Here is a 21,657-nt window from a genome sequence, read left to right as displayed (position 1 = left end):
AGTCACACCCAGGGGCAGTCTGCCACTAAACTAATCCCCATTGTTTTTTACTTTGCGTTTTGAGAGGGTCTAAGTTGCCCATGCTAGAATCAAACTTGTGGTCCTTCTGCCTCAGCCTCCTAAATTGCTCAGATTATAGGTATATGTTACCACAGTTGCCTTTGTTGCTAGATTAATATTCCTTTATTTGTTCTTCAAGTTGGTAGTGAGGGTTTTTTTGTTGTTGTGTTTTTGGTACGGGGATTGAACTTGAGACCTTGTACTTGCAAGGCAGGCGGCGGAACCGCTGAGCTAAATCCCTGGCCCTAAAGTGAGATTTTTTTAAAAAAAAAATAATTAATTTATTGGTACTGCAAATCGAACTGGGGCCCTTGCGCTTGTGAGGCAGGCAGCAGAACCACTGAGCCAAATCCCCGACCCTTATAGTGAGATTTTTAATAATACTTTTTAACCCAACAAGGAAACCTTAGTCCTCTGTTTTACTACTACTACATGTATAAATTGAGAGATTACTTGATAATTTGTACTTTTCAGTAATCTGCTAGAGTTGGGATGTAGCTCAGTGGTAGAGTGCTTGGCCTCTGTGTTTGAGGCACTGGGTTTGATCCCTAACACCACACACACACAAAAATTAAAACTAAGAAACACACACATAGGGCTGGGGATTTAGCTCAGCGGTTCAGTGGCCTGCCTTGCAAGTGCAAGGACCAGAGTTCAATCCCCAGTACCAAAAAAAAAATAAATAAATAAAAAGGGAAGGAAAGACACACACAGAACTCCCCAAACTGCTACCCCAACCTCAGTAATTCCTCTTTGGAGAGTGACAAAAGCTTGGAAGCATTCTAAAAGATTTCACACTGTAGCAGCAGTGTAAACTCTGTCCTGCCCACAGAGCAGCGAGCATTGTGAGTGGGTGATACTTAGGGAGTTTGCGCTTCATTTTATTTATGGTTCAGGGAATCAATTCAAGGCCTTACGTGTGCTAGGCAAGAATCCTACTACGGAGTGCAGCCTGTGGAGGGTTTTAACTCATGAAAAACATGAACCACAATGTGAAATAAAAAAGAATTCAAATTGATTTCGAATCAATAATACATACAATTTTAAGACAGAAAGGAAATTCACCTAAAATACTAGGTTTTTTTTTTTTTTTTTTGGTACCAGGGATTGAACTCAGGTTCTTGTGCTTGTGAGGCAGGCGCCAGAACCACAGAGCTAAATCCCCGACCCTGTAATTTATTTTTTAATTTGACCATATCTCAAAATAAAAATAATTTTAAAAATTTAAGAGTTCATAATGTAGCTCTATGTGAAGGTCTTGGGTTCAATCCTCAGTACCTTAATTAAAAAAAAGAAGAGAAAAGAAAAGGAATAGAACCAGGCATGATGATACATGGCTGTAATCCCAGCACTCAGGTTGCGGCAGGAGGATCATCGCAAGTTGAAGGCCAGCCTGGGCTACGTAGGGAGACCCACTCTCAAAATAACAAAAGACAACAATTAAGTAAAAACAAAGTTAAAAGGACTGGGGAGTGGAGCTCAGTGCAGAGGCCCTGGATTCAATCTGTAACCCCCAATAAGTATATTTCAGAGATAATGTTACCAGGCTCAGGGACGCTGGAGTCTCCCAGAGGTGGTTTCTAGGTTCTGTTGTGAACAAAAGAGTCAGAACAAGTATAAACAGGGGCAAAGTTTCACTTTTATTAAAGGCAGAAAAAGAAACAGGCTTTACAGAGTGAGTTTGGGCCAAATGAAAGTAAGAAAAAAGTACACTGTAGAGCGTACCGTGGGCAGCTGTGAGAGAGAACAGTAACAAGCCTAGGCTCAGCTGTCCCTTCCCACTGGGTCGGGTCCAGGTGTCCCAGGAAACTGCCGAGTTCCAATGAGAAGTTCTGTGCATGCGTCCTTGGGTTGTGTCATTACAGGTCAGCCTCCTCCCCAGCCACCTGTGCCCCTGCTCTAGTCTCCTGTCCTAGGATAGTTCTTGCTTTCATTTAATTAAAAAAAGTGAGATTGGTTCTGTTTGAAGACCCTAAGCTGTCAGGATCAGTGACGCATGGGGTCCTGAAGGCTCCAACAGGAACTGTTAGCTGCCACAGGAGTGCTGCAGGAGTTGCAACATTGAGACCAAAAGGTTTTGGTTTGGTTTTGGGTTTCTTTTTTTTTTTAACCTGGGATTGAACTCGGGCCATTATCTTTCAAGGCAGGCGTCGAAACCACTGAGCTAAATCTCTGGCCCTTGGTTTTGGGTTTTTGTTTTAATTGGGTTTGTTTGGTTGATTTTGTTTTGTTTTTCTTTTGCTTGTTTTTTGAGACAGGGTCTTGCTATGTAGTCCAGGCTGCTGCTCTCCAGCTTGCAGAGATCCTCCTGCCTCAGCCTCCTGAGTGCTGGGATCACAGGCATGTGTCACCACACCCAGCTTGAGACTAAAAATTTAATAACTGTGCTAGGTGACTTCATTTAAAATAATGAAAACCATGCAGTTGTTCCTGCTGGTGTGGCATTGGTCAGAGTGCTTTCTTTTTTTTTTTTGGTACCAGGGATCAAACTTGGGTCCTTGTGCGAGGCAGGCGGCAGAACCACTGAGCTAAATCCCTTGCCCCAGAGTACTTTCTTTTAATGCCTGTTTTGCTTTCTTACTAGATGTCATTGATAATTGTAAGCTGGTTACAGATGACTGTCGAAGAAAGGTAAGCGCTACCAGGAAGGCAGTCAGTCTGTTGCCTCAGAATCACATGGGGTTTGTTCACACAAACAAAAAGTGTTTGTTTTGTTTTGTGGTACTAGGAATTGAATCCAGGTCTTCATGTGTCTCGGCAAGTGCCCACCACTGAGCTACGCCTTCAGTCCTGTTCTGTTTTATTCTGTGATAGGGTCTCTGTAAGTTGCTCGGCCTGGCTCCTGCTTCAGCCTCCCAAGTTGCTGCAGTGTGTCACTATCCATCTTCCCTGTGTTTTTAAGGAAAAATTAGCGGTGACTTTCAAACCAGCCGTCCTAGGCATTTCCTTGCTGCTGGACAAAATACCATCATCGCAGCTAGCGGGGAGAGGTTTGTTTTGGCTCAGTGTCTGGAGGCTTCTGTCCGCAGGAGGCCGCTGTGCTCCTGTGTGGCTGGCGGGGAAGCTGCGTGAGGAGGGGCGGTGTGCACACCCTCGAAGCCGCGCCGTGAGCGCAGGAGGGCTAGGGCCATCCCGAGAGAAGGCGGAGCGCCAGCAAACCTCAGGGTCTGAACCTTCGAGTGATCACTAAAATGTTCCAGTGAACTACACTAAGTGAAAAGCTAGCCCGGAAGTACTTCAGTTTTACAACTTTCACTCCCTGACACTGACCAGGGACAATTGTCGTGTGAATCGTGTGAGTGTCCGCACCTGAATGACCTTCACTGCTCATGTCAGAGCTAACACCGTTTTGCAGTGACCGTCTGATGAATAGTGCTAGGTAGATTTTGTAGGACTAAGGCCAGCGAAGATCTCTTCGAGGGCTGCATCAGCCCGGTTTGTTCTTCACCTAGAAAGCAGTTAATGGAAAACATCTGTTTACATGGTTTTGCTTTCTGTAAGACAAAGCAGATGAGTCAGAAGACCGGCGTCGTAATGCAGTCCCGTTTCTCTCCAGCTGCTGCAGCTGAAGGAGCAGTATTACGCTATTGAGGTGGACCCTGTGCTCACCGTGGAGGAGAAGTACCCCCACATGGTGGAATGGTGAGTGTGGAGCTGGAAGGCGTAGTCGGTACAGCGCGGGCTGACAGCCGGGAGTGGTGGTGCACACCTGGGATCCCGGCTCTGGAGAGGCTGAGTGAGCAGGGGAATTAATTGCAGCCAGTTGAGGCCAGCCTGAACTACATAGTGAGACCCTGTCTCAAAAGAACCCCCCCAAAAAGCAGATTTGAAAGGATTAAGATGGTTTCTGCATAGTGAAGGAGGACTGCCTAGGAGTTAGTGTCTGGCAGTGCGGGAGCTTCCCTTGGGGAATGAGCGCACTGACGGGCTGAGAGGAGGTCGGCTCTGAGAGTGCAGGGGTGCTTGGGACTCTGGAAGGTGCCAGAGTGTCGTCCTCGGACCTTCAGGTAGTACTGTGGCCACAGGAGCCCTCAAGAGAACCTAGCAGGCTGCTCCACACACAACTGGCCGCACCATCGTGCTCACGAGGCGGCAGCTTACTTCCCTTGGAGGTTTAAACTGCAGCTTAGCGAGACGCTATCTCGAAATCAAAAGGGCCAGGGACGCTGCTAGTGCCAAGACGCGGGGTTCAGTCCCCACTGCTGCCAAAAACTAAAAAGCACATCACATTCTGAGGCACATTTGGGATATACATTCATGAGTGATGAATTTAAGTCTCAGAGATTTAAATCCAAAGGTGAGGAACACAAGTCATTTTCCCTACTGGGTGCTTTGTCATAAAGATAATTGTCTTATTTTTCCCTCTTTGGTCAAAACTCCAGGTATACAAAGTCACATGGACTGCTCGTTGAGCAAGGTATACCGAAAGCTAAACTGAAGGAAATTGTGGCAGAATCTGATGTGATGCTTAAGTAAGTTTCGTGGGGGTTTTTTGTTACTATCAGCAGAATTGAATTATTGTTAAAAATGTATTCAACTGGGGGCCAGGCATTTAGCTCAGTGGTTCCGCCGCCTGCCTCACAAGTGCAAGGACCCGAGTTCGATCCCCAATACCAAAAAAAATATTCAACTGTATGTTTTTAGTAAAATAAGGCATAACATTCCATTATGTATGTGCTACCTGTCACAAAATGGATACTGGTGAAATACGACATGTTAGATGCGGTGTAGATAGCAAGACCCTTATGAGAATTAAGTGCTGATTTGTATTTCCTGTCTCCAAATTAAAAAATTCGAGACAAATTTACAACTTTGTGCAACCAAGACCATTTTGAAATTCTTTAGTAAAATGCTTCAAAAGAACTATTAGGAGCCGGGCGTGGTGGTTCACACCTGTAATCCTAGCACTCCGGAGGCTGAGGCAGGAGGATCGCTGTGAGTTCGAGACCAGCCTGGGCTACATAGTGAGTTCCAGGTTAGTCTCAACTACATAGTGAGACCCTGTCTCAAAAAACAAACAAACTAGAAAGAACTATTAGGGCCGGGGTAAGCTCAGTGGTGCTGTACCTGTCTTGTAAGCGCAAGGTCCTGAGTTTGATCCCCAGTACCAAAAGAGAAAAAAGAACTAACTATGAAAGGAAAGGAATGTTTACAAATCAAACTGGAAAGGACATAAATTTATACATTGTTTATAAATTTACACAAGTGCTGAATTCTCAGACTTCTTTGAAAACTCTCTGGAAAGGTACATAATGAAAATTTTTACAATGCAAAATTATATCAGAAGCTTTATTTTCAGTACTATTTACCACATCATAAAGGTATCAACTTGTTAGACAAATACAATGATGCTAATCTTGTGGTGCCGGGCAGTCAGGCCAGGGGCTTCACTTACACTAGCTACACCCTAGTCACCCCTGGTGTTTGGATGCTGTTATATTTTATGGTAATTACTTCTAAGAAGGAAGGTGTAAGATGTCAGAGCGCACTAACGAGTATTCCATTCCTATACAGTGACAGCCTAATTTGATTTAGTTCAAGGAGGGAGAAAAGATTTTAAAATCTCGGGAAGGAAAATGGCCAGAAGCGAGTGTGGCAAGGTCCTGCTGCTCTGCTCTCCTGTAGCAGAGCAGGCTGGACATTAGGAGTGTTCTCCAGCTTACCAGAAGGGGCTGGTCGCCTGCTTTGAGTGATGTAAATTGGAACCCATAGGCTTGAATAGTCAGTGAGCCTGAAGACACATGGTTCATACTGTTCCAGCTGATGATGAGGAAGGCAGTGTCAGCCGTCACTAAAAAACCTTGGACTAGTAGGAGCATGGATCTTGGCAACTGGGCATCACTTTGAAATGAGGAAGGACGTGCATGAGCCTCAGACTTAGATAGAAATGCTTTGCTGTTCAGCTTCTAAACCTTGCTGCTTGGGCTGGGGATGTAGCTCAGTGGTTCTGCCACCTGCCCAAAAGGCACAAGGACCTGAGTTCGATCCCCAGTACCAAAAAAAATAAAATAAACCTTGTTGTTTAACAGTTAGTTTGTCTCTCCGTCTTGCAGGGAGGGGTATGAGAATTTCTTCGATAAGCTCCAACAGCACAGTATCCCTGTGTTTATATTTTCGGCGGGTATTGGTGATGTTCTAGAGGAAGTTATTCGTCAAGCTGGAGTTTATCATCCGAATGTCAAAGTCGTGTCCAACTTCATGGATTTTGATGAAAATGTAAGAATATCAAGTCATTCCTCAATTCCTTTGTTTTTTGGTATTTTTATCATAGTGCAGGGGTTGAACCCCAGGCCTGTGCACGGAGCCATATCCCCAGCCTTTATTGGTTTTGAGTCTGGGTCTCACTGGGTTGCCCAGGCTAACTTTGAACTTGCGATCCTCTGCCCCAGCCTCCTGCGTGTCTGGAATTGCATGCATGTGCCACTACTCAGCTCTCGGTGACTTCTACAATCTGAAAACATTTTAATCATGTGAATTCATTTATTTTGTTGCTTGACCTATATTTGTTAAAATATGCCGAGTTCACAGGCCTGTCATCTCATCTCTCCTGTTACTACATCTGTAGTATTTTAAAAGTAATAGGCCTTCTTAGCCTTTGGTACACAAGTTATAGACTAATACTAACATTTGCAAAACTTCTCTTAATGTCATGAATGTAGCAGTTGTCAAATCCAACACAGGCAGAAAACTGCCAGTATGTGGACAGCTTTCCTAGTGAAGATAGCATGTTCGCACGGGTGGGGGTTAACCCTCTGGCCCTAGCATCTGGGAGGCTGGGGCAGGAGGATGGAGTGCTCAGGGCAGCCTGGGCTAGAGTGAGGCCGTGTCTCCACAACAAGACGACGACATTGTAGAATTCACGGAATGAAATAATCTGGTTAAGAACAAAATGAAAACAAAAAGTTGCATTCTCATTTCAATGTGTTTTCCCTTTAAAATGGTCACTAGGAAGTGACTTCTGGAGCCCTTCCTGCCTACTATGAAAGTGGCCTTTTTTTTTTTTTAAGTACTGGGGATCGAACTTGGGACCTTGTGTTTGTGAGGCAGGCGGCTGCTGCCCCCCACCTTTTGAGACAGGGTCTCACTGTTATATAGATTGTCCTTGGACTCACTAGGTAGTCCAGGCTGGTCTTCAATTCATGATGATCCTCCTGCTTCAGCCTCCCAAGTGCTGGGATTACAAGTGTGCGCCACCATGCCCAGCTGTAAATGTATGATAAAATAACAGTGGCACCTAGTAAGAACTATAAAATAGGCAAGTCTAACAAACAGTGCTTGTAAGACATCTTATTTTAGAACATTTCTGTTTTTCACAGGGGGTGCTCAAAGGATTTAAGGGAGAACTAATTCATGTATTCAACAAACACGATGGTGCCTTGAAGAATACGGACTACTTCAGCCAGCTAAAGGATAACAGCAACATAATTCTGCTGGGAGACTCCCAGGGAGACTTGCGGATGGCAGATGGGGTGGCCAATGTTGAGCATATTCTGAAAATCGGGTATCTAAATGATAGGGTGAGTATACAGAGGTAAAATCTTCTTTTGAGAAAAAATGAGGCAGAAACTCTGGCAGTTGTTTGTCACGTACCAGGTGATGATGGAGGCGCTGACGGAGCACAGGGCAGGAGCGGACCCTGCAGGGGGCGCTGGCTGCCCGTCCCTCCAGAGCCCTGTGTCCATACGGGAGTCTGGGCAGAACGCTCTCCCCAGGAGCTGTGCGACGTTGACGTGACTCCGTTTTTGCCCAGCAGCTCTGACAGAACAGTGGGGTGGGACGAATGCCGACATTGCGTGCTCCTCCTCCCTGCCTGTTAACTTTCTTTCTGTCCTTCGCTCGCTAGGTGGAGGAGCTATTAGAAAAATACATGGACGCTTACGATATTGTCTTAGTAAAAGACGAGTCGCTGGAGGTGGCCAACGCCATTCTGCAGAAGGTTCTGTAGCGGGTGTGGAGGGCCTCCTGCCTGCCGGAAGACAGACTTACGCGGACGCTCGGTGCGCAGCTGCAGCGTGCAGACCTGGTGCATCCTCCAACTGGAAACTCCTCCACCTCTCAGTACACTCCACGCCGTGGTTTTTAATCACTTAAAGAGATTTACAGCCAGAATTAGAAAAGTAACTCCTACTTTTCCAAGGTGAATTTTGTAGTTTAATGTTATCATGCATTTTTTTTTTTTTTTTACAACATGAAAGTTTGTAGAAATGTAAAGTGTTTTATGAAATGGTGAAATAATGTGCATGATTTTGAGGACTGCCGTTTTTGTAATTTGGGTGGTTATGCCAGTGTCCTCTCCACCTCCCAAATTGTACCACGCGCAGTGATCCTTCCTGTCTGGGAAGTCAGTGTTCACCTCGCTGAGCATTGCACGTTCTGTCGGCACCGATAATAAACATGAGATGAGAGCCTTTTTAATTCTGCTGTCAGCGCTGGCTTGCTTAGGCTGGGCCCGGCACACGCCTTGGGAGGCTGAGGCAGGAGGCGTGAGCTCCGGCCAGGCCGGGCTACAGGAGCCTCTGCTCAACACCCCCAGCCACACAACAAAAGACTGCAGCAATACTGAACACTGCCGTGCTTTCGTCCCTCCCTTCTCCGATTCTCACGGTCCTGTGGTCCTGGCCTTGCAGATTACACCTTCTAAATAACAGCATACGGGGTGCAACCTGCCCTTCGGGACACCAGGGCTCACGAAGACCATTTCCCCGGTTGAAAACATGAGGGAAAGCCAGCGCTGTACTCTACCACAGGCGAGGGGGCACCCCCACCCCACCCCGCAGATCCCGCAGCAGCTGGAGCCAAGGCCCTCGTCTGCTGTGGGCGGAGCCTGTGGTCCAGGGGGTGTGGTCAAGGCAGGTCCCGCCCTGCGGATGCCCACTCGTCCTCTTACCATGAACAACCATGAATACTCCAGTTGGCGCCACACACTAACCATGGGCGCCAGGAGATCGATCGCCACGAATTTGAGGCCAGCTGAAGACTACATAGCTGTAGGCCCGCCGGAACTACTTCGTGAGGCCTTGTCTCAAAAAAAAGCACAAGCAAAAGATAAGGGCTCTGAGCTATGATCAGCAAGTACAGTGAATGTTTAGGTTTTTATTTGGCCCTTTTGCTGCAGCTCTGGAAGCCTTCCCTTCAGTTGTGCTGTTGTGACTGCCTTGATGTCCTGAGTTGATTCAAAACGTTGATGTTTCATGGTCACCTTGACTTTGAGTTCAGACCCCGTGAACAAGGAGGACCGGGACACACCATGCTGTCTACCAGCCCGCTTTTCTGTTGGACACTCAGCAGTGGCTCTCACCACGTTTTTATCTTGCCTTGTAAACACACTCAGAAAAGGCTCAAGTCCACTTCACAAAGAGGCCAAAGCTATGGTGTAAGTGAACCAAGGGGGAGATTATGAGGGAGATTGATGGTCTTTTACCATGATAAATTAAAAAAAAACTTTTAAAAAAAATATTCACCATATATTTCGTTCATCCCTGTATTTCCAAAATCAGACTCAAACTTGTGAGCTGGGGGTGTGGGGCCACCTGTGATTCCAGCCCCTGGGAGGCTGAGCTGGCTGGATCAAGTCCTCAAGTTTGAGACCAGCCAGGGAACAGAGATCGAATTGAAACTCTAACGCAAAGCAAAAAATAATGGGTGGAGGTGTGGCTGTGTTTAGAGTACAGCACAGGCCCTGGGTTTGATCTTGGCTCGCTCTCTCTCACACACACACACACACACACACACACACACACATGCGTCTGCACCCATGCAAGGCACAACATGGCACCCAGAAGGCTCCAGTGGGGAAGGCATGGTTGACGTCTGTCAGCACCAGGGTCAGGGCTCCAGTGCCGCATGCTCTCAGGGCTCAGCCCCCTGGGGGGGCACTGCCACATCTCACTGCCCCTGGGTGCTAGTGACATGTGGAATGCTTGTCAGCTCATGCAGCCATTGAGGAAGGGGCTGTGGACTCACGGCTGGGTTGCCATCCCACATGGGCAGCAGGTCCGCCAGGAGGGGCTGGGAGTTGGCACCAAAATCAGGACGGCCTTGCACGGATCTCTGAGGTGCCCGTCTGTGGGGAGCTTAACATACCCTCCAGTGTGCATGCTCTGCAGATGTTTGTACTCAAAACAACAGCTGCTCACTACTGTTACACCTGTAAGAGTGAGCTCCAGCCTGTGTGATGGAGGATCTGCGTAGCCCCAGTGAGCACTGCTGCTGGACAGTGGCTACCACATCTGCCAAAGCACCAGCATTAGCCAGTGGTCCAGCTTTAGCTGGTATGGGGGACTGAAGCCTGGCCTCGTTTGTGTGAGCTAAGGGCTCCAGAACTAAGCTGCATCCCTGTCCTTTTCTGGTTTTTGAGACAGGGCCTTTCAATAGCCCAGGCCAGCCTCCTGCTTTAGCCTCCTGAGGGTTGGGGTTATAGGAGTGTGCCACCACACCTGCCTGACTGTAAATTTTGCTTTCTGAGGTAGAGCAGTTTTGAGTGCTACAACAATTCTGATTTTTTAAAAATTTGGGAAAACAATCAGTGATGCCAGCTCATTCCAGATTGGTTTCATAAGAAGCCTGAGTGCCATGGTGTACGTCCGGAAGGCCTCCGAGCCAGCCAAGTCTACCTCTCTGAGGCAGAGGGGTCCCTCTCTCCTTGGTACACTTTAAGGAGAAGCAGCAAACAAAAGATGAACATGATCCTGAATGACTAATCCTGAAGCTTCTCCATGGCACCCCACAGTTCCACCATTACGCCCTCCTTTCACAGTTACCCTGGTTTTGGCACCAGTTTAACAGATGAAAAGTGTAAGGGCCACAAGTGTTGAAAGTCACATCTGCCCAGCGCTGGGCGTGTTGCCACACAACTGTAATCAAAGCTCCTTGGGAGGCTGAGGCAGGAAGATTGAGTATTGGAGGCCGGCCTGGATCACACAGCAAGTCCTTGTTGCAAAAAACCCCAAAACCAACCAAACGGAATAGTCACACTTGGAGTGAAGCTTCTGACTGCCTTGGAGTAGCGGGGACGGAATGAAGAGCACGTGGGTTCTAGAGCAGCGAGACGTGGCAGGCGAGACACGCTTCCTGCCCTTGTGTAGCCTCCGTCCCGAGTGGGAGAGATGGGAGAAGAGAAGACACAATGACTGTGCCAGGAAGAAAACGCAAGCGACAGTGGACATCGGTTCCTGTGCAGAAGCCCGAGGGTGGGGAGGAAGAGCCGAGAGGAAGCTGGGTACAGAGGGACGGGAGGGTGGCCGGCCTCATGGGTCACAGCTGCCTCAGGTCGTGACCCCTACCACCCATGCGGATGCCAGACCAGTGCTGGGAGCAGCTGCCATGTTGCATCTTCGGGCTGGGACGGGGGAGAGGGTATCGGGAGGTGGGCGGAGGGCAGGGGTCACACTGGAGGGGTACGGTGGGCTCTGGACACCAGAGTGCCCTGTGCTGGGGGAGCTAGGAGAGGACACTAGAGACAGGCACAGGGAGAAGCTGCAGAGGAACTACAGACTGGGTGTTACCGCTCCATCTTGGGTTCCCGCTGCTCCAGCAAACACCCGGGACAAGCACCGCACACAGGGAAAGGTTTCCTTGCGGCTCTGTGTAGAGGGCCTGGCCCGTCCCCGGCAGCCCACGGTGTTGGGCCTGTAGCCAGGATGTGCCCAGGATTTGAGAGCAGCCTGGGCGACAGAAGGCGATCCACCTCAACAGAAGAAAAGCGAAGAGACCTCATGTACAGCAGCGTCTCAGTGAGATCTAGATGTGGCCAGGGGATGTGGGAAAGAATCCCGACCAACGGAAAAGCGTAGCAACGAGGGCCACACAGAACCAGGCCTCCCGCCATATGTCACACTGCCAGCTAGCCTCAAATAATCCAGACCCGTCTGCTGTGAAAAGGCTCCCCAGGGCCGGGATTCAGCTCTGGTGCCGCCGGCGCCTGCCTCACAAACACAAGGTCCTAAGTTCAACCCCCAGTACCAAACAAATAATTAAAAGCTTTCAGATTCCTAAGAGAATCAGGGAAACGGGCTGCGAAAGAAGCAGTTTTTTTCCTGGAAAACTCAGATAATAAAGTTGGGTGTGAGGCAAGGAGCCATACTCAGTTCCATGGTCCAGCATTCAGGCCAGCTAATGGTGTCTTGCAGGGGGTACCGGGGATCGAACTTGGGACCTGGCACTTACGAGGGAGGCAGCAGCACCACTGAGCTAAATCCCAGCCCTAATGGTGTCTTCTTAAGTAAACTGTCTTGAAAAGTGCCAACTGCTAAATAACCAGAGATCAGACCCGCTGATTTTAGCAGACAATGCCCGCTGCTTGTCTGCAGCTTGCCCAGTGCGGCACCATGTGGATGCCAGCACCACCTGTCGCACGCTCGCTTGCCACCCAGGCGAGGCTCACACTGTGTGGGCAGAAGCGGGAAGTTGGCACCGCTCCCTTCGGAGGCCTGGCCATCTCAAGCCACAGCAGTAAAGTCAGATACACGATGACATGAAAGAGGAGGCCCCAGCGTCCACCCCGAACCTGACCAGAATTCACACGTCCAGTCTTACAAGCCCACAGAAAGGCAGCCGCCTCTGCCACTCAGCCAGGCCCTCTGAGCCTCTGCAGGGTGCAGGAGCCTGGGGCCCTCTCCCCCAAAGAAACTTCCAGTTCTGCACACGGTAGCCCGCTCTGTCCAAAGCAGCCCAAAGGCGTTCGGCCAAGGCTGGAGGAGACCGAGGTGGAGACCGAGCGCGCGGCCCAGCCCCGAGAAGGCTGTGGGCACAGGGAATGGGTCAGACTCCAAGGAGCAGGGTCCCTGGCCTGCCGCGCACACGGAGGGAGCGGGCGCGGTGACAGGGTTGACCGGGCCAAGGAGCACCAGTGTTGGTGTCTCAGACTTGCTGGAGCCCCCGATGTGGAGCGGGACTATAGTCCACCTGCCAGCTACAGCCATTCCCAGGCTGAACCCCGAGCCCCTTCCCTCAGTGCCTTCTCCCTGCTGGCCGTGCTGTCACCCTGTCATGGGGGCTACCGCTGTCATAGACTCTTAACTACTGCCTGCCAGCCAGTACTGCTAGGGAGGTCCCTGCTGGCAACACAGGCCCAGGGTGTCCAGCCAGGGGCTCGGCCCCCAGGAGACCGTGCAGAGTTTCCACAAATACGGAACAGTGAATCAGAAGCAGCTTCAGGAGGAAAGGCCGTGTAATGCTTCGGGGAGGTGCCAGCACCCTTGGGACAGAGGACGCAGGCAGGCACGGCTGCTGCGTGACGAGGCACAGGACGCTGGTGCCTGTCACCACTCCCCACGGCAGGGTCCCCTTGTATTCACGGCTCAGCGGGAGGACGAGCCCATCTCGCAAGGCACCAGCCCTCGTGTGCCCACATCTGAGGGGACAGAGTGGCGGGCAGAGCTGCCTGGGCACCCTGCCGGGCCTGTGCGCCCTTGGTCTTTCCTGCCCCTGCGCAGAACAAGTTTAAGACACTTAGAAACGCTTTAATCTTTAAGTAGGTGCTGGCACCTCTCCTGTTCCTCCAGGGTGACACCTCCTCCCGTTAGTGACACAGCTCCCCGGAGGGCGCACGGAGCGTGGCAGGGCAGCCTTCTTGCCTTTTGGGCTGGGCCAGGCCGAGGCCCTGCCCAGGCTCTGTCCCACCCTGCATTTGAGCCGGCACCATGGGCCACCTGCTCCCACCCACCACTGGCCCGGCCCGGAGTCCTGGCTGTACCTGTGACGGGCAGGCGGCGCCCTAGAGCTCATCATGCTTGGCCTCCTGGCCCTTGAGCTTGAACTCCTGGGCCGTGACCTTGCCGTCCCCGTCCCGGTCCTGGTTGGCAAACATGTTCCTCACGATCATCTGGGCGTCAAATCCAGGTGCTAGCTTCCCTCTGCCAGAGCCCACCTGGGCGTGGATGTACTCAGCGAACTGCGGAGACAGGGGCGGAGGAGGTGAGCAGCTGGGGGCCAGGTGGACAAGGTCGTCCGGAGATGGGAGGCGCAGGGGAAGCCTTAGACCAAGGGATGCGGCGCTGGCATGGTCCCTTCCCCTGTCCTGGCCGCTGGGGCCCAAACACAAGGGACAGGGAAAGGCGGGTGCAGTTAGGAAGGAATGAAGTGCACCAGGAGGAATGAAGCTGCTGTGCTGAGAACGGAGGAGGGGCTGTGGTCCCGAGTCCAGACGTCCGGGACACCGTGCAAAGGCCCAGGGGCCACGCACTGGCCAGGTAGAAGGAGAGGGCGGCAGCCGTTTCAGGGCCTGGTGGAGGGGCCTTGGCCTGGGGAGTGCAGCCAAGCCACACAGCCCTGTGGAAACAGCCACTCTGCAGTCAGGGCGGCAGGGGGTAGGACACCCAGCCAGAGGCAGAGACGGTGCAGGTCCCCAGGTAGAGGGCACAAATCCACCAGTGGGCAGGGACAGGCACGGCACTGGGAAGGGTGGAGGGGAAGACACCAGGTTCCAGGGGCCCAGGTGCTCCCAGCGGCCCTGGGCCAGGCCAGCTTCAGTGGCAGTGACAAAAGCCGACAGGAATTGGGTTTGAAAAGGAATGAAAAGCCTCCTTACATACTGCAGTACATATGAATGTGAGCAGGGACTGGAAAGGAACGGCAAGCTGAGGACAGTGGGTGGCCGCACTCACGCAGCAGGCTGAGGCGGGAGGTACCTGGGCCAGGACCGAGACCAGTCTGGGCAGCACAGGAAGACCCCGTCTCACAATAAACAGAAGAGAACAGCAGGCGAGCCAGCAGTGGCAGAGGCCGACAGTCCGGCCAGGCTGCTGGTTCCTGCATCTTCCTGGGGAGCGGCCGCAGGGCAGGGCCTCTGCGCTGAGCCGCATCCTCAGCCCCTTTTAGTTTCTGTCTTTGAGACTGGGTTTCACTAAGTCACAGAACTGCCCAGGCTGGGTGCAAACGTGTGATCACAGGTGTGCACCATCATGGCCAGTGCAGGTGGAGAAGTCTGAGCAGGAGCCAAAAAAGAGCAGGAGGGAGGGCCCGCGGAGGCCCGAGAGCCCGGTGCCGCCCAGCTGCGAACACACACACACACACCCCCGATGAACGGAGCCCTCACCTCCTCCAGGAGGACACCCCCGTCGCCATCTCTGTCGATCTCCTCGAAGAGGTGGGGGGACACCTCGCCAGTCCACACGAACATGTACCCCTCGGGCAGGCCGGCCACCAGCTCCAGCAGCTCGATGTCAAACACCAGCACCGCGCTGCCCGGCACCTCCCCAGCTGTGGAGGGGCAGTGTCAGTGGGCTGGCGGGGAACGGGCGACGGCACTCATCGGACCTGCCCGGGGCTTCATGTGCAGATAGGCAGTCGGCACCGTGCTCACCTCAGACCCCAGCACGCAGGAGGCTGAGACAGGAGGATCACTACGTTGATACCAACCCGGCAACTTAGGACTGTCTTAAAAAATTAAAAACTTGGGCTGGGGATTTAGCTCAGTGATGCCACCACCTGTCTTGCAAGTGCAAGATCCTGAGTTCGATCCCCGGTACCAAAATAAATAAATGAATGAATAAATAAATAAATAAAAACTTTGTAGCTCAGTAGCTAAATGCAAAGTTCAGGGCTTTGGTCCTAAATTCAATCCCCAGTGTGGCCAAAAATAATAGTAATAATAATCACATAAAAATATAGGAATAAAATGAACTAAACCCATGAACACTGCAGAGAGTCAGTATTGCTCCCTAGAACTTTCATTTCAATTTTATGTTTAAAACTAAGTATCTGAGGGGTCAGGGATTTAGCTCAGAGGCAACATACCTGGCAAGCTCAAGGTCTTGAGTTTGATCCCCAGTACAGTGTGGGGGGGCTGTCTAAATTACATGTTTATGTATAAAACAAATTGAAAGAAAAATATTTCTTATTGTGTGCCTCAGTAAAAAAAAAAAGAAAGCCACTAGTAGAGTCTACAATAGTACAACTTTTGAACAAAAATAACAGCAGACCTTAAATAATAACAAGTTGGTTGAGGTATCCCACACCTGTAATTTCAGCACCTGGGAGGCTGAGGCAGGAGATCTCAGGTTCAAACCACTTAGGAAGACTCTGTCTCAAAAAGGGCTGGGGACGTGGCTCTGGGTGAAGGGCCCGGGGCTCAATCCCCGGTACTGAAGCGAGAGAGAGAGAGAGAGAGAGAGAGAGAGAGCGAGAGAGAGCGAGAGAGAGAGAGAGAGAGAGAGAGAGAGCGCGCACCCCGACCCCGCTCACAGGTCAGCACTCTGCAGGTGCAGGCGGCAGCAGAGAAGGCTGCGAAGAGGGGCGAGGCAGACGGAGAAGCGACGCACACGCAGGCCGCGGCCCCCGCTTACCCACTCCGGCCTCGCCGTAGCCCAGGTGCGGCGGGACGACCACGGTGCGCCGCTCGCCCACACACATGTCGCGGAGGCCCATGTCCACGCCCAGCACGACCTGACCGAAGCCCAGCACCGCGCTGTCCGTTTTGCCCAGATTCCACCTGGAAGGAGGCGGGGCCGCCCGTTACCGCCGGCTGCGGAGACCCCAGGGCCGGGACTTCAAGGCAGAGCCCGGGGCCTGCCGCTCCCACCCGTGCAACCCCACGTCCCCGGTCCGGTCCCCCACAGGAACCCGGCTGTTCTTCGGGCCGGGGTCACTGGGCCCGCGTGCACCGGCGACCAGGCGGGATGGACAGGGTCACTTGCCGCATTCGGCGGTGTCGCCGGGAGGGCGCGATCTCTCAGGGCCGGGATGGGGGGCACCGGGCCTTGGACCCAGGGCGGCTTGGGTGCCGCACCCGCCTGATCTGGGCTCCTGGAATGGGGCAGGGCTCGGATTTCACTGGTGCTGAAGCTGGGCTTTTTCGTATTTTAACACTGTGGTTAGGCTCTTTCACGATGGTCATTATTTCTTGACAGCACCTTCAATTTCCTTTTTTTTTGAGCAGGGTCTTGCTAATTTGATCAAGTTGGGAAGAAACTTTCGATTCTCCTGCCTCAGCCTCCCAGAGTTCTAGGATCACAGGCTGGGCCACCACACCCAGCAGGTCCCATTTCATTGTTCACCACCCTGGTTCACACTACGGATCTGCGTCGTACTGTCAGACTCATCTCAATTAACTTCCAGAAAACGCTCCTCCGGTGCCACGTATGCCCTCAGCAAAGTGCAAGGGGTAAAAATTCAAATGAAGACACTGGGCTCCCCAAAGTGTGCCAAGCAGTCAGTCAGAAACCAGGGGACAGAAAGGCAGGCAACATATGTGCTAAGAGCTTCCCAAAGCAAAGAATGGTTTGGAGAGAAGGGAGGACACCAGCCCGGGGAGAAGTCAGCTGGAAGGGGGAGGAGGACCGTGTGCAGTGCGTAGCCTGCACCACTGTCCAGGGCAGACCTGACAAGCGCGAGATGGGCCTTCACAGAGGAAGACACCACGGGTGCGGCAGGCTGGGACCCAGGGAGAGAGGCTTGGAGAGTGGCCTCCGTCCACGCTGTTTTCAGAGCCAGCATCTACAGCTGACAGTCCAGCAGGTGGGGGCGGGCAAGGCCATCAGGACGCGAAGGACACGCCTGGGCGGCAGGGTGGAGAAGCTGCCCGCCTTACGTGGAGTCCAGCAGGGTCCCGTCCAACAGCGACGCGTTGTAGCGGTACTTGAGGAAGTCGCCCTTCTTGCTCAGCTCTGAGCAGTCGGGTGGCCGGTAGCGGGAGGTGATGCTGACAGGGTCTGAGGGGTTGTGGAAGTCGACCACCTGCACGTCGAACACCAGCACAGCCGAGCCCGGGATGTTCCCTGCGGACGGAGCCGGACGTGGTGAGCCGGACCCTGGGCAGGCCGAGCCGGAGGAAGCTGGTCACCCACCAGGCCCTCATCCCCGCACCTGGCGCACGCCGCTCCTGAAGCCTCCACCCGAGCGAAGTCTCAGTTCACAGAAGTGCTGAGCTGGCTCAGTGGTGCTTGCCTGTGATCCCCGCAGTGGGCAGGCTGAGGCAGGAGGGTCGCAGTGAGTCCAAGGCCAGCCTGGCCTTTGTCTCAGAAAAGGCAGGCTTTCTGAGGGCTCAGTGCCTGCCGACACGAGCACCTCCACTGGTCTCAGCCAGGTCACTTCAGGGCCAGCTTTGTGCGTGTGAATGCGATACCCTACGCTCACACACGTCAGGCGAGCATTCTGCCGCCACCGAGTGGCAGTCCGGCCCCTTCTAATTGTTGTTTGGGGCAAACTCTTCCTACATTGCCAGGCTGGACTCAGACTTGTGATTCTCCTGCCTCAACCTCCTGAATGGTGGGATCACAGGCTTGTGCCACTGTGCCTGCCTAAGAGTGTGTTACACAGAACAAAAGATCACAGGATATCAGCCTTGCGCGAATGGGACACAGCTTCTTCAGGGCGTCCAACAGATACAACTCAAACCGAGGTGGTACGGCAGCCCCGGTTCCAAGCCCTTCTGAGCCTGACTCTAGGCTGGTGTCCCCTCTCCCTCCCTCTCCCTCCCTCTGTCCCTCCCTCCTCTCTCTCTCACACACACAGGAGGCATTCTTTACAGTGCCAGACACAAAGTGCTGCATACATGTTTGTTTTTTTGGGGGGGTACCAGGGATGGAACCCAGGACCTTGTGCTTGTGAGGCAGGCGGCAGAACCACTGAGCTGAATCCCCGCCTGCATACATGTTAATTTACCCTCTTTTTTTGGTACTGGACTTGAACCCTGGCCTTCACCCTGAGCTACATCCCTTTACCTTTTGAGACAGGGTCTCGTTGAGCCATTTAATTGCCCCCGCTGGGATCAAATTTGCAATCCTCCTGCCTCAGGCCTGCACCATACCCGCAGACTTAGTTCTCTCATAACCCTACAGTCCCAGTAACAGACAAAGAGCTAAGGCACAACTCCGGGACCTGCCCCAGGCTCAGCATAACCGGAGAGGTGGGTGTGTGCTCTAGGAGGGTCCTGGGGGAGTGGGAGCCCCAGCACTCTTTCCCAGGGGCCGGGAGCTGCACATGCGTACGAGGGGGCTGCGGGCCGCTGACAGGAGCAGCCCAGGCCACCAGCTGCCACACTGGGCTGGCATGGAAGAGGAGGTACGTGGGCTGTGGCCGAGGGACAGGGCCGTGGGAGCCGGCGGGTCAGGCAGGGCCACTGTTCCCAAAGCACCACAGCTCAGCGCGGTTGTTTCCGCATCCACAAAAGGCCCCACGGGTCAGCAGTCACCCCTCCTTTCCTCGGGTCCGCCCCGCACAGTAACCACGGAAGGCAGCCAGGACAGCAACTCTGGAACCCAAGGCCCTGGGCCTCGCTCCTGGCACTCACCTCTGCCCTCCTCCCCGTAGCCCAGGTGCGGGGGCACCACGATCCGCCGCCTCTCTCCAACGCACACGCCCAGCAGCCCCTGGTCCACACCGGGGATCACGTAGCCCTGCCCGATGTACGTGTCGAACGTGCGGTTCCGCGAGTAGCTGGGACAGAAGGCAGAGGGGCGGTGAGCACGCTGTGGACACCGGACAGTGGTGGTGACAGACTGGGCCGGCGCTGGCCTGCTACCAGGGCGAGGGTCTCGGGGGACAGAGAGATCTGCTCTCAGCTTCTGCAGGCTGGGCCTCAGCCCCGGCCTCTGCGAGTCAGGCACAGGCTCTGCCACTGCGCGCTGTGCCTCTAGAAGCAAATATTCCGACACCCCAGGAGCAGCGAGCACAGTGGGAGGAAGGGGCCCGACACAGACCCTGCCCCGTGCAGACAGGCTCTGTGCCAGCTGCCAAGGAGGAATCCAACCCGAGACTAGACAAAGCCTCATATGCTGCCGGGTGTGGTGGTGCACATCTGTAATCCCAGCACTCCGGCAGGCTGAGGCAGGAGGATGGCAAGTTCAAGCCCAGCCTGAGCAACTTCACCTCAGAATAAAAAAAGTAATTATTTTTTTAAAAGCTGGGAATGTAGCTCAGCATGAAAGCCTTGGGCTCAAGCCCCAGTTGGGGTGGGGGTGTGCTCAATGCTATAATGGTTAAAGGTCTGATGGCCCAGATAGGTAAAGACAAAGACACAGCAGCATACAGCAGAACTTAGTTCACAGGAAAGTCACACTTAGATCAGCTAAGGAGAGGCCACAGGTGTGGAGAGACAAGCTGACCTGCACCTGTCACACGGGTGCCACAGGGCATCCCTGAGGGGTCAGGACCAGACTCGGGAATGTGGGGACAACAGGCCACACCACCGCCACCTCGGGAGTCTACATTTGTCACTAGCTGCTGCTCACTGTTCCCACGACACAAACGCACACTACCTTTCAAAGTAAAAACAAAAATTCTAACACAGTCAGAAAGGAAAACCATGAAAGGACTTGAAAATATGGGCATGTAGAGATAGACTCCAGGGAGGGGACCAATTTTGTACCCAGTCACTTGAGAGAAACTGTAAGAAAAGGACAACTGTGTCTTCAATATAAAAATGGGAACAAGGGCCAGGGATGTCCCTCAGTGGCACCGCGCCTGCCTGGCAAGGGCAAGGTCCTGAGTTCGATTCTTGATACAGAAAAACAAAATGGGAACAAAGCCAAGTGTCCTGACACACTCTGTAATCCCAGCAATGTGGGAGGCGGAGTAGGAGGACCACAGTTCGAGGTCAGCCTGGGGAACTCGGTGAGACCCCACCTCAAAATAGAAAAAAAAAAAGGGTGATGGCGCAGCTCAGTGGTCTGAGCATTTGTCTACATTAACGAGGCCCTGGGTTCAAGTACCAAGTACAGTAAGTAAAGAGTGAAATAAAAATTTTTAATGGAAATAGGACACAAACCAGCAATTCACAAAAGAAGATATTCCAACACCCCTAAGAATCTGTGTCAATAGTTTTCAAAATAAAATGTAGGTCAAAAACATAGGTATGCTTTTTTCCTCCACATCAGCAAAGGTTCCTGAAGATGAAACAGTGTTACTGAGCCTGTAGGGAAAGAGACTGTGAGGTCTAGAGCCTTTCTCAAGGACAAGTCAGGAACATTTATCAAAAGCTTGAAAGCCAGGTGTGGTGGCGCACGCCTGTAATCCCAGCACTCGGGAGGCTGAGGCAGTAGGATCGCTCTGAGTTCGAGACCCAGCATGGGCTACATAGTGAGTTCCAGGTCAGTCTCAACTACACAGTGAGACCCTGTCTCAAAAAATAAAGCAAGCTTGGAAAAACAATCTGACCCAGAGGTTCCTCTAGAAATTTATCCCAAGGAAAGAGTTGCATACTTTAATGTTTAGCTACAAAAACAGTATGCAGCTACAGAGATGGACTAAAGATGGGCTAGAAATGTTTGAAATGTCAGAATGGACAGAATTCTACAGTAATCCCCCAAATTATCTTCTGTCTTGTGTTTTGAGAAGGGGTCTCATTATGTTGACCCTCCTGTGCTTAAAGGATCCTCCGGCCTCACCCTTCTAAGAGATTGGGAGTACAGGTACATAAAACCATACTCTTTTAGCTAGATGTGGCGGCACACACCTGAAGATGCAATACTCTGGGAGGCTGAGGCAAGAGGATCACAATTTCCAGCTAAGCCTGGGGAACTTAGTGATTTAGTGAGACCCTGTTTTAACATAAAAAAGAAAGCAGGTGGGCCGGGGATTTAGCTCAGTGGTACCGCCTGCCTCTCAAGTGCAAGGTCCTGAGTTTGATCCCCAGTACCAAAAAAAAAAAAAAAAAAAAAA

The 21,657-nt window shown here is 52.2% G+C and overlaps 2 protein-coding genes across 7 annotated transcripts in view; one reads left to right on the top strand and one right to left on the bottom strand.

Moving 5' to 3' along the window:
• The window catches only part of Nt5c3a (5'-nucleotidase, cytosolic IIIA), a 48,819-nt gene extending 40,577 nt beyond the window's left edge, over window positions 1-8,242 (top strand). For both annotated transcript variants that reach the window (XM_010612964.3, XM_010612961.2), the window contains 6 exons: window positions 2,645-2,691; window positions 3,617-3,702; window positions 4,443-4,532; window positions 6,114-6,276; window positions 7,377-7,577; window positions 7,904-8,242. In XM_010612964.3, the coding sequence (XP_010611266.1) occupies window positions 2,645-2,691; window positions 3,617-3,702; window positions 4,443-4,532; window positions 6,114-6,276; window positions 7,377-7,577; window positions 7,904-8,005 (689 nt within the window). In that variant the 3' untranslated portion in view covers window positions 8,006-8,242. The remainder of the gene's footprint in view (window positions 1-2,644; window positions 2,692-3,616; window positions 3,703-4,442; window positions 4,533-6,113; window positions 6,277-7,376; window positions 7,578-7,903) is intronic.
• Window positions 1-21,657, bottom strand: part of Fkbp9 (FKBP prolyl isomerase 9) — a 34,713-nt gene that overhangs the window by 8,471 nt on the left and 4,585 nt on the right. For 3 of the 5 annotated variants that reach the window (XR_004516154.1, XM_010612958.2, XM_010612960.3), the window contains exons 4-8: window positions 19,289-19,434; window positions 17,588-17,774; window positions 16,344-16,489; window positions 15,095-15,258; window positions 13,754-13,951 (exon numbers count right to left, since the gene is read on the bottom strand). Coding sequence is in view for 4 of the 5 variants with exons in the window: in XM_010612958.2 (XP_010611260.1) it covers window positions 13,775-13,951; window positions 15,095-15,258; window positions 16,344-16,489; window positions 17,588-17,774; window positions 19,289-19,434 (820 nt within the window). In the remaining variant the exon portion in view is untranslated. Of the gene's footprint in view, window positions 1-2,351; window positions 3,509-8,227; window positions 11,747-13,753; window positions 13,952-15,094; window positions 15,259-16,343; window positions 16,490-17,587; window positions 17,775-19,288; window positions 19,435-21,657 lie in introns of those variants that run through there. The other 2 variants (XM_010612959.3, XM_010612957.2) reach the window with 2 other exon arrangements.

Source organism: Fukomys damarensis, unplaced genomic scaffold, assembly GCF_012274545.1.
Source record: "Fukomys damarensis isolate Sample0158 unplaced genomic scaffold, DMR_v1.0_HiC HiC_scaffold_7, whole genome shotgun sequence".
In the NCBI taxonomy this organism is placed as follows: domain Eukaryota; kingdom Metazoa; phylum Chordata; class Mammalia; order Rodentia; family Bathyergidae; genus Fukomys; species Fukomys damarensis.
Note: the sequence above shows the minus strand (reverse complement) of the source record. Positions and strands in the feature narration are given on the sequence as shown.